The 12,161-nt window shown below is 37.0% G+C and overlaps 1 protein-coding gene and 1 pseudogene across 2 annotated transcripts; one reads left to right on the forward strand and one right to left on the reverse strand.

Moving 5' to 3' along the window:
* Positions 1-717: 717 nt before the first annotated feature.
* LOC105137362 (uncharacterized) lies at positions 718-5,330 on the forward strand (annotated as a pseudogene). Its single transcript, XR_844559.1, has 4 exons — positions 718-1,107; positions 3,591-4,211; positions 4,591-4,876; positions 5,072-5,330. The product of XR_844559.1 is annotated as an uncharacterized LOC105137362 (transcript).
* Positions 5,331-8,841: 3,511 nt separating this feature from the next.
* LOC105137363 (transcription factor PCL1-like) lies at positions 8,842-11,343 on the reverse strand. Its single transcript, XM_011043091.1, has one exon. The coding sequence runs from the start codon at positions 10,830-10,832 to the stop codon at positions 9,861-9,863; it is 972 nt and encodes a 323-aa protein (XP_011041393.1). The 5' UTR covers positions 10,833-11,343; the 3' UTR covers positions 8,842-9,860.
* Between the last annotated feature and the right edge of the window lie 818 nt (positions 11,344-12,161).

Below are 12,161 nucleotides of genomic sequence, written 5' to 3' on the forward strand. Positions count from 1 at the left end.
TATGTATTTTTCATGGCCTGAAGCCCATCAAGCAACTTGGGCCATCTCGGTCTCTTTTATCAACTAATCCTGTTATACAAAACCACACCTACAAAGGAAAATAAAAATAAAAATAAAATAAATAAAAAATCCAGTGAGCATCCAATACAACCGAAGGAGCAAGATATCTTCATGCCTTGTGGATTGTGACTCTGAGGTGTGTCGGCTGAGCTGTACAATTTACTTTTCGTTAATGTTTTTTTTAATGAGTTTAGATTGTTTTGATATTATAGTATAAAAATTAATTTTTTAAAAATAAAAAATTATTTTAAAAAATAATTATTATTATACTCTCAAATACTCCTTTTATTCATTCATAATGATAAAAAACTAAAAATTTCATAACATAATACTCAAGATTTTGGTAATAATTCAACTCGTTTAAATATTTTTTAATAAAAATTTGAATATATATATATATATTATTTGAATATATTGATATTAAAAATAAATTTTAAAAATTACTTTAAAAATTAATAACTGTGACAACAACAAATTCTGCACTATAACTTAAGGCTTAAGGCTTTGATTTTTTTCCCCTTCTTTTCCACAAAATAATATAAGAAAACATAACAAATACATAAATATAAATGAAATAAAATAAATAATATTGGATTTTTTTAAATAACAATAATAAAAATAGTAATACATAAATAGCACCAATATAAAATCTAACCCAAAGCCATTCTGCTTCTTCCTCTTTGGTTAGAAAACAGAGAGAGATAAAACAAAACAAAATAAAACAAAACAAAGGGTTGGCTTATCTCTCTCTCTAAAATCTATCAATGAAACCCTTTGTTTTCTAACACACGCCTCTACCCCTTCTTTGACTTCTCCCTTCCCCTCCCTTCCTCTCCATACACACAGGGAAGAAGAAGTAACAGAAGAAGAGGCTGGGAAAAAGGAGTTTTTAGAGAGAAAATCAAAGAGAGTGGTGATATATTATTATTATTATTGTCATCATGGAGTCAACAACACCACAAGCAGTGGCAGCCATTAATGAGAAGGAGTCAATGATGGATCCTTTCTTAGTTGAGGCTCTACAGAACCCACGTCACCGTCTCACCAGTTAGGAGACTGCTTCTTTTTTTAGGGTTTTTGTTGGTTTTCTCTGCTTCTTTTTTTAGGGTTTTTGTTGGTTTTGCTCAAAATTTCAGTTTTTAGCTTATTTGGATCTGTTTCGCTATTTCTATTTCTGGGATTTTGTTGACGTGTTTGGTGAATTTTGTGTTTTTATGGATTTTTTAGGGTTTGTGATTTTGTCTTTGTCTTTGGCAATTGAGGTTTGGTTGATTTGGAAATTGGTTTATCTAGGAGCTTTTAGACAGATTAGATCTGCGTTTTAAGTTTTGGGAATTATAGGTTTGTTTTGTTGCTAAATAATTGAGAATTATAGATTTGTTTTGTTGCTAAGGAAAGCATAATGTTGACATGAACACAAATTGTAACTTTAGCTTAGCTATCTCTAATCCTGTCAGCTACTAACCTAAGTGTCTTATGATAATTTCTTTTTGGCAAGTGCTGCTGAAGGGAATGGATTGGTGCTGAATGTGGCTTAAAATCGGTTCTGACTTATTTTATAGTTTTCTAATTAGTGACGATAGGTGTGTTATTTATAATGAATTAGGTACTGGCCGGACTGTCTTAATGCCCCTAATAAGATTTGTTTTTCACATACTTGGGGTAAGTGATGTTGTAGAAGGGAATAGTTTGCTGCTGAATGTAGAATAGATCAGGTGTTGATTTCTTAGTCTTCTGGATTTGAGTGCGATTTGATTACTATTGTAGTTCACTACTGCATCTCACAGGGCTCTGGTGCGATATTTATATTACAGATGCAGTCTTATTTTAGATATGGAAATGACTACTCTGTTATCAAGGCATTGTTATTGCCACTAACTAAATGCCTGTATTTCTGATAAATGACATGAGTTATGGTATTTCAACTAACATCTCCCTTGTCGTCTGACCTTGTGACTCCAATAAAGTCCGAGGCCTTGGAGCACTGGACGTGCCTGTTCTTATGTAAACCTGACGTATCCTTAGAAGTGGATGTGTTGCCTTGATTAGGATTAAGTCGTTATGAATTTTTTTTACGTTTCCAATGCGAGGCAAAGTGATTGGATTAAAGATATCTACATTGGACCTCGACAGAATCGGGGCTCTGATATCACATTATTCAATAGAATTCAACCTTACTTTCCGTTTACTTTCTGAAATCTCATGTGCCTGTTATGTTTAACAAATTAGGTGCTGTTGAGAATGCCCTTTGTAGTTGGGCTAGAAGAGAGTATTTTATTCTATTTGATGAAAGACAGCTTTGATTGTTTAGGATTATTAACTAAAAGTGGATGCTGCTGCTGTGTGACACTGTTTTGGTCCTGGAAATAGGGGTGGAACTAGAATTTCATGAGTGGGGTGCTAGTTTAGAATAGTACTAAGGCCAATTTGAATATGAAATAGCCCAAGCCTTAAAATTTTCAGAATTGTTAGGAATAAAATGGTAATTCCCAACTGCTTTTTGGTTGGGGTAGGGGGCCTCCCTTAGCCTCAATGTAGTTCCACCACTGGTCTTGGTTAGACACTGCTAAAGCAGAGAAACTGTCATAGAATGAAGGGCACTCCTATATTTCAATGGCCTGCAGAGGTGCTCCAGGATCCAACTCTCAAGGGAAAAAATGAGAACACTGCAAAATCAACTAAGATAGTGGCAACAGGGTTTCAAACAAGATAGATTCAGGATTAAGACCCTTTGCACACAGACACGGACATTTTTGTTGAGTGCATATATGTCTGTTGGATGTCCAACCATGGCAACCTTTCAAATCAAGACACTGACAATAACTATCGGAGCAATGCATTAGCATGAAAACCTAAAATGCTAGATGATGTTAGGGCTATCATTGTACTTGAAAGTTCCAGGCATCAAAACTCCCTTCTGATATTCCAATTGATAAGAGTGCGGGGGTTGAAGAAAAAAGCCTGTATTCTTCCCTGAGCTTTTTCTTCAAACCCTTGCAATTTTCTTAGGATTTGGATTGTTGGATATACAGTTTAATTGTGTTTGTCAAGTACAGAATTCAATTCAATGACAGTTGTTTTTTTGATGGATAGAAGAGTTTTTTTCTCTCCTCTCTATGCATACTTTTGAATAGTTATCTTGTTTTTAAGTTTTGAATAGGGCATGGTCTTTTGCACCCATGAGCATATTGACACATGCATTTTGGTTTTCTAATTCAACAGTTTTTTCTGTTTTAAAGTTGTATCAAAACAAAACTATAGATTAAGGCCAAATGAATTCAATTTAGTTTGCCTTTTGGCTTAATTTTGTGCTAGCTGATATGTCTGCTTTTCTATGAAGTTAATGTAGTTTATTGGTTAATTTGTAGTCTTATTTCTGGGGGCCTTGGTGGTAGTCAGATTTTGCTTTTTAGTATTTTGTAGTTATTTTCCTTTTCTTCCTATGAAAACTATAATGGTGTTCTCTTTTCTTTTCTGTTATTCTTTATGGACTTCTAATATTTATTTTGTTTCTCAATTTTCTGGATCAGTTTTGCGGATGGAACTTGATATCCAGAGGTTTTTGCAAAACCCTGACCAACAACTATTTGAATTCCAGCATTTCCCTACCTCCTATCTTAGGCTTGCAGCACTCGCGTTGCTCAACACTATGGGCTGATAACCATGGTACAGGATAATGGCATTGATGGTCTGGCAAATAAGATTCTGGTGCAAAAACCAGCTGAATGCAGATATCCCGCGGTTCGCCTATCTGAAATTCCTGCTAAACAGTCGGGAAGTGATACACCTGAGATGATTAAGCTTACAATTAGACCCCGGCCTAACAAAGGGTCCATAAATGACCCTAACGGGTTCGGGATCAAACGGAATCCTGTGAGAAGTGTGGAAGAGAGGAAGGAGGAGTATGATAGGGCACGAGCTCGCATCTTCAGTAGCCCTAGCAGCCCCACTGCAGACGATACTGTGCCCCAGCTCCCTACAGATAGCAAAAATTTAAGTTCAAGCAAGGATGAGAATGAAGAGTGCAGGATCTCTGTAGTTGATCCAGAAAAAAATGTCTTCGTAAGGGATGGTATGTCATCTCGGGTTGCTATTTTCAGAGATAGGGAGAAGGATCGCACTGACCCAGATTATGATCGGAGTTATGAAAGGTAAGGAAATTTCATTATATTTGTGGGCTGATTGCTATGAAAACGATTGACAAAATATGGTGTTGAGCATCACCTTAGTGATGACCCTTATTTATTTTAATATGATGGATCGCTAGCTTGTGATGATTTCAGGCCTTGATGCATTCTTAGCTGGTCTCCCTATTTGCTGTGTAGAAAAATTGTCAATAAACAAATTGTAACAATCACACATGGAGAACAAGACTTCTTCCATAATGAGATCGGACATAGATTGATTCTCAAAAAAATTTCAATTCTTAAAATTATTTTTGAAACAATTGAATCTCTTGTTACCTCAATTGCATTTTCTAGAAGTTTGCTTTTTATTATTCAAACTAAATTGCTTTTGAATGTTGTGCAGGTATGTTAGGAGCCTTCCAGCTAATCAGAGCTTTAGCTTGACACCATTCAATATGCAGAAGATTCCACTTCCTTATATGCAGTATGATCCCGGTTTTCCTCAGCTGGGTCAGATGCCAAGGACACAAGCCTCCCTTGGCTACCACCCCGCTGCAAACCCAGCTATGAGCCCCTTCTGTGCAATGGGATCAAATCAGACTTCAAGGGATGCTGCATATGTTCAATGGCCAAGCACTGCAATGATGTATGCACATTCATACGATCAATTTAGACATGCTACTTTCCAGGTAGGGCTATAATTTATTATTTACAATCTTGAATTTGAATATTTATATTTAGAATTTCTGTTGTTTGTTTCTACCCTTATTTTCGCCCATAGGGTGGTGGGGCAGGGGTAGAACCTCACATTTGACCATATTTATTTGATTAAAAAAACGGGGGAAGAAAAGTATGCAAGCTAAATTACTCTTTCTTTTTTGCAGGCTTCATTCTGTCAGCAACCTCTTAGCTTTGATTACTCTCAAAACCATTAATGTCACAGCCAGATGGGAATTGCTGTGTTACTGATTTACATGCAGATTTCTCTATACTAGGAAACTCCCTGTTGTTAGGATTGTTCAAAGACTTCGTTATAAACCTCTTTTAATTCCAGTTCTAGGTGGTCTCTGCTTATATTGTTGAATCTTATTAAAATTAGTAAGGAGTGTGTGTAATGATGAGACTATTTTATTTGCTCATTCACCTTTCCAGCATCATACTTAAAACTTAAAAGGGATAATGCTTAGATCTAATAATAATTGGTTAGGCATTAAGCACTGGCAATGACCAATATGGTGATTTGCTTAAGTCTAAAGCGATGGCCATCAGCCAATCCAAATATCTAATACGTTGACTAGTGAAATAAAGGTAATGAAATCACATGGGTTAGGGACATCATTGCCAGCTCCAATCTCATCATGCTTTGATCACTGCCAATTAATTCCATGATTATTGTCTTAAACAAATCCCACATGTTGTCTTTGTAGATAATGCACTGTTACCAGCTTTAATCAATAGTCTGAACTCTGAACTGTCAGTGTTGGAGGTTTTCTCTTGCTGCCTGACAGGAATACAATATAAGAATCAGTGTTGTGTGATCTTGAGTTGCCGTCAGATCAGATCAGATCAGATTTTCCCAATATTATAGTTCATAAATTTGGCAGGGGTATTTTGGCAATGGTCCAAATCAAAGTGAGGTAATTATTTCTCAAAAGAGAAAAGAAAAGAAAGGGTGGATGATGTATCAGAACCTCTTGCAGTTAAATTAATTAAATACCAAGTTCTTTATTTTATTATCATTATCATCATTATTTTGCTTCAATTCATGACCCAACATACTTTGTGTTATATAACAATGATAACTCATGACCGAACATGCTTTGTGTTATATAACAATGATAACCCTCAAGTTCTTTCCATGGTTGTTAAACCTAGAATAATCCGACAAGCTAAACCAGAACTTGGATCGATCAAAGGAGAATTAACACTAGATAAAAATCCTGAGTTGACTTGTAATAATGTGATCTGCGTTAAAAATCACATTGACATATTTAAAAAAAATAGAAAATTATTGGAAATCTAAAATTGTATAATACGTTCTTTAAGGTATATAATATCAAGGTAAACTTGAAAACCAATCGACGTAAAGGAATGGTGAAAAGAAATACGTCATGTTTTGGGAATCGAGTGCAAAATCATTATGAAATAATTCTGAACGCAAGGACCAAATTAGAACATTTTAAGATTAGTGGTGTTGACCAAGCCAAAACCACCAATGTAACAATTATGGGAGGGGGGCTACGTGGCAATCTTCTTATTCACAGGAACATGACCAGGAAACTGGGAGGTAGGCAAGGCAAGAACAAAGCAAGAATGGGGCAGCCTGTCTTTGGCATACTTAAACTTTTCTTTCTACATCTGATCGGGACTTGGTACCTAGTAATGGCCGGACCACTGTTTCTGATAATATCTAATAATCTGGTGGGATCCAGGTTGTTGTTTACCTGCTACATGGAGGAGAAGGAAACATGCCTCCAGGCTTTGGGAGTCACACATGAAATTGAAAGATGATTTGGTGGGCCACATCCCTCTCTAGCACAATTCATTATAAAAAATCTCAGTTTTTTATTTTTTTTTCCTTTTTCTTATAATCAAATGTATAGCCTGCTCAGATTATATTTCATCTTGCCAAAGATTAACATCATGCAATTTATAATCAGTGGTTGGACAGCTATGAGATTATTGTTAGCAGCTAATGAGAGTAAAGGAATCATATTAGCATGATATATTGAATTCGATGTTCGATTTGGATCCGAGAAATCGTAGAGTAAAAAGAGAGAAATGAGATAAAATAAATGAGGAATGTTTTTTAGCTTATACAAAATTTTTATCTTTTATCAATATAAGATTTTGGGGTTTAGAAGACATAAGATTTCAAGGAAAAAAACTCGGATGATTTGAGCTCTGTGATGAAGATATCATGCGAGTCACGAAGCTCAAATAAGCGTCTTATCCTCAAGAATAGCAGATCTGATCCCAAGACTAAAAAAAAAACACCACAAAACCTAAACAGTGCTGACTTTTCCGTTAATTGAAACCTTAATTAATCCTGTAATTAAAACAAAAACCACTTAAACCTATGACTAACTACAAACCTAGGTAATGCATACGCGTGACCTCTCTCACCAGCTTGTCCATGTGCTCTTGTTTCTCCTTCAAGCTAAAAATACTTTAGGGTTTTCTTTTTTATATAGCTTGCTCTGAACCTCAACGTGCCCCATAAAAAATCATGGTAGCTAAGAGCATGCTCAAGTGCACATAGAAACATTGAATGCCAGCAGTAAAATAAAAAGGGGGCACTATCTTAGATTAAAGAATTCAACAATGGCATGCAAAATGCATCTTTTATGCCTGCTATCACTTCACATTCTCAGCATTAGAAAAATATCAATTATGTTTCCCAACACAAATAAGATTCCATGGCATCTGTTTCAAGGAATATGGGGGGAAAAGGGTGGAGCCTGAAAGGACACGGTTATGTGAGCTACATATAGGCCTGGCCAGACATGCTAGTACATGCACTAACAAAATCCAACAAAGTGGAGAAATGAACTGGCAACTCGGATGAAATAATAGACAACTGGAAGAAAAGAAGAGCAACAAAGTTAGGGTAGGCAATGAAGATAAGATCCCCCAACAAATCCACCAGCAGCCGCGGAGCTTATTAAGGGAACAGGATCTCAGATCTCTTAATGTTCTGATAAGTTGGAAGCATGACAATCTATGTGAAAGGAGAACCAATTTGATAAAAAGAAGCATGTTGCTGTCTCTGATACAAGAATAGTATCATTCAAGAAACCTTGAAATCCCGATGCTCTATAGCTGTAAGAGATCATGAGAAAAATGAAGGAACATAGAAGATCGTGTGAAGATGTGGGTGGGAAGAGGAAATCAGAAATGTTAACATTCGTTTCAACTGAAACCCTCTTTACATTCCAAGTCTCCGCATATTTTCCAATCAATTTGTAACTAGACGTTAGCCAATATGATGCAAAGTTTCCTGCCAAGTTGACCTGCTGATTTAAACGGGAAGTTCTTACATTACATGGAGTGTCGAAAAGTGGAAAATGAACAGTTTATATAACCTTGTTGATGTTAAGAGCGAGCACACAATTTCAGGCATGTCACAAGAAATTGTGAAGCAGCTCCAGCGAAAAAGGCTGGAGCTGGTCGATAAAAATATGAGTGAAAATTCATATTGCATCAAAATCAAAAGCAGGTCAAAGGAAGTTTCTCAAGCCTGGGGCCATTTGTGCTGATGGTTTAAACAATGCATGTCGAGATTTAATCCACATTCTAAACATCAGAATCCATGGAAAATTAACTTTCAGCTGCTGAGAGTTTATGGAAAGAAATATTGGTGTTATTCAAAATTTTTGAAACTGAAAAGAACCATGCCATAGAGATGCAAAGTGCACACTCAGCAGAAGAGCATCTGAGAAGAATCTTAGCAAAATTATAAACTGAATAATGACTCTAACCTTAATATCCATAATCTCAGAACCGAAATCTTCGATCATCTATTCTCTATATTCTTTAAATTCAGTCGAGAACAAGGGAAAAGAATACTAGCTAAGTTGTTTCATACCTACTGCTTGTTTTTTACTATTCATCTTTCAGTTGTAAACAAGAGCAACAAGAGTAAAAAAAGGCATATCAGAAATATCTTAGCTTATAAGCAGTTGCATTCTTTAAATGAGGAACAAACCCGAGTGCCTAATTCATGCAACATGAAACATATACAAGTTAACACAATAAACAGAGACATCGTCATGGGCACAAATAAACTCCAGCCACTTCAACTGGGACATTAAATTAAATTAAACATTATAAGAACATCAGATTTTAAAAGAACCACTCTTCAGGGTCTTAAGTCTTCTATGGAGTCACACAATGTACAACAAGACCACTCAACTCTACAACACAGGAGTAATAAACAGAAAAAAGGCCGAAGGCTCTACTAGTAGAGAGATTTTTGGACCACGCCAAGAAACCAAGTACCAATGTGCCAACCAAGGATACCAATTACCAAACCCATGCTTAGATTTCTGAAGATCATAAAATGCACCTGCCACCATTATTTATCCTCATCAGCAAGCGCAAATGCTCTAGCTGCCCATCATGAACAATGACAATAGAGCCTCAATGAAGAAGAAGACTAAAAATAGAGCAACATCGCGCCGACTCCCATACAACCTTGGGATTTAAACCCTCTCTGAAATCCAGGCTGACCCAATATCTCAAGACTGTAACAACTGCTGACATGGATTAAGCTTGCATTATTTTCCGCCAAGAATGACATCTCAATCTGTCAACAGGAGCTGACAGGACTTACAGACTGCTACCAACATCTTAATTACACATGTAGAAGCCCGTAGAATTGAAGACACAATAAATGACGCAATCCATCACTACCAGTTACCCCCAAGAGACACCGATATTACAATGAATTAAGAAGGAATTTTTGGGATGTGTAGATGGAAGCCCGAGACCAATATCTACCATTGAGATCGCTAACAACGACAGCAGCAGCGGCAGCTAATGCAGTAATGACAACAAAGTTTCTAAATTGAACTCTAACAAAACTACCAGAAAAATACCAATTTAACAAAGACCCAGGAACCAAATCAGCCATAAAAGAGAAAGATCAATGGAGTCAACAATTACCCAAATTCAATCATCCCCTGTTGGAAATAAAGTGAGAACTTTCCTTCCTTCATTCCCATTCGCTGACTCCAAATCCTCCACATATCCAGGAACAGCATTGTGCACTGGTGCCCCCATTCTATGCACAGGCTGCTGCGTTTGCCTAGCCAAAAACGGATGCTCAAACTGACCATTTGTTGGCGACCCAAAGTGCCCCATCGGCCTATGATACTGACCCTGCAATTGGGGATGTGCCACTGCAGCTGCTGCAGCCACCATCTGTTGCTGGTGATGGTGGTGCTGCAATGCAGCTACAGGCACAAACGGCAAGAAGTGATCCGAATTAGACCTCCCTGGATGCAAAAAATGGGCTGGCACCGGAGAACTCGCAAACAAATGATCAGTAGCAGCATCAGTGCCACCAGTCAATCCACCTCCACCACCAACAGTACCATTACCAGCACCACCACCACCAGAAGACAAACCCTGCATTCTTTTCAAATAAAGTCTATATTTTTGCAAATGACTAGCAACATTCTCTCTAGTTAACCCATCGACATTCATTAACTGCATTATCGTCTTAGGGACAGCATTCTTTATCCCCAAATGTGCCACAGCATCCACAAACCTCTTATGAACCTGCGGAGTCCAAACAAGCCTTGGCCTTTTAAGGGTTCTTGCAGGCTCATCACCACCAGCACCTGAGCCCAATTCCCCAGAATCCGTTGCAAAATCCCCTGAATTAGGCTGTGGTGAGGCCAATGGATTAGTTGGGGTTGGAGAAACCGCAGCCGGTGGTGGTGGAGGTGGTGGTAGAGGCTGGTTTTGATGCAGAGAGGAGTTATGGTTATTGGTATTGGTGGTATTAGTGGGGTTTGTGATATCAAAAGCAAGTGCAAGATCAGGAGTGATTAGGGTTTGAGATAAAGGCATGAGTTCTTCAAGTGATGGAAGCTCTTCTTCCCATCTTGAAAACCAATTGGAATCATCCTCTCTCATTTTTTCAAAAAAACCCAATTCACTATTTTCTTCCACTTATTTTTCTGGCCTAAAAAACAGTACAAAAAGACTTGATCTTTTTTCAAAGACTGGAACTTTCTATGACAAAATATGAGATATTAAATGGAACGCAAACAAGAACAAAAATGAAATAAAAAGGAAGGAAAATAAGGATGTGGGAACTTGTGTAAGAAAGGAATAGAACAAGATTCCATACAAAGATGGGATTTTTATTTGTTTTAGTGCAAAAATATGGGGTTTTCAAGATATGGGCACCTATTTTTATCTCCCTAGAACAAATTATGGACAAGAGAGAGAAAGATGGTGGTGGAAGTGGAAGCGGGAGTGGAAGTGGTGGGGGGAGGGGGGGATCGTGGAGGAGGAGGAAGAGGGAAATGATAGAAGTGGAGAGAGGTTCGAGGTGGATCTTGTTTGCTTCTTTTCAGCTTTTATTACGAGTACTGTTGCTGATGCTTAAATTTTATTTATCTATTATTTTTAAAGGTTTTATGATGATTTTTATGTGTTTATTTTCTAGTTTTTCCGGGATTTGAGGCTCTTTATTTCTTAACTTTATTTCCTTGTATGATACATAACATACTTCTTGAGAGTGAGTGTTACAAAGATTGGATTTTTAAGGATTTTTTAACCTTTTCACAAACTTTTTGGTAGTGTCACGTGACTCTCACGCGCAACTGTTAATGCGGAGCTGTTCAGCCAGGTGGGTGTTTGGTGTGCAAGTTGAAGTCTGGGCTTCATTTTATCCATTAATGTTGTCTGCAATGCTTTGTAGATCAGGTGGTACAAGAGAGTGAGGTGCACTTGCCATGGGGTGAGAGTGGAGATATAAGGGAATTGATGACTCCAAAGGTAGCTTGTACTGGAATAGAGTGGGGATTGGAGAGAGAGAGAGAGAGAGCGCAAAGTTTGGTCCCTTTGTAAGAGATAGATTTCTTCGGGTTTGTTGATGAGGGAATCAATCTCCTTTTAGTTGCCGTTTTCCTGCTGTGATGATAACTCCATTTTTTGTTTGGTGGGCTCTTTAAATTTTCTTTTTGCCCTAACAAATAATGTGTAAAATGCATTATTACCTAGGTTGAAGGTTTGGTTAATTGGGGTTTACTAGTATTTAAATTATTATTTTTTAATTTAAGCTTTTCATTTTAGTGATTCAGCTTCATCTAGATCCATATTAATTTAATATATTACTGTGTTGATCATTGAGTTATACCAAGTTCAGTTTTAGAATTAGGATAAAATATATAAAATATGTATTTTAACTATAGTTTTATTTATTTATTTGGTAATCAAGATTAAGTTATTTTAAAA

The sequence above is a fragment of the Populus euphratica genome, unplaced genomic scaffold, assembly GCF_000495115.2.
Source record: "Populus euphratica unplaced genomic scaffold, PopEup_1.0 scaffold66.1, whole genome shotgun sequence".
Classification (NCBI taxonomy): Eukaryota; Viridiplantae; Streptophyta; class Magnoliopsida; order Malpighiales; family Salicaceae; genus Populus; species Populus euphratica.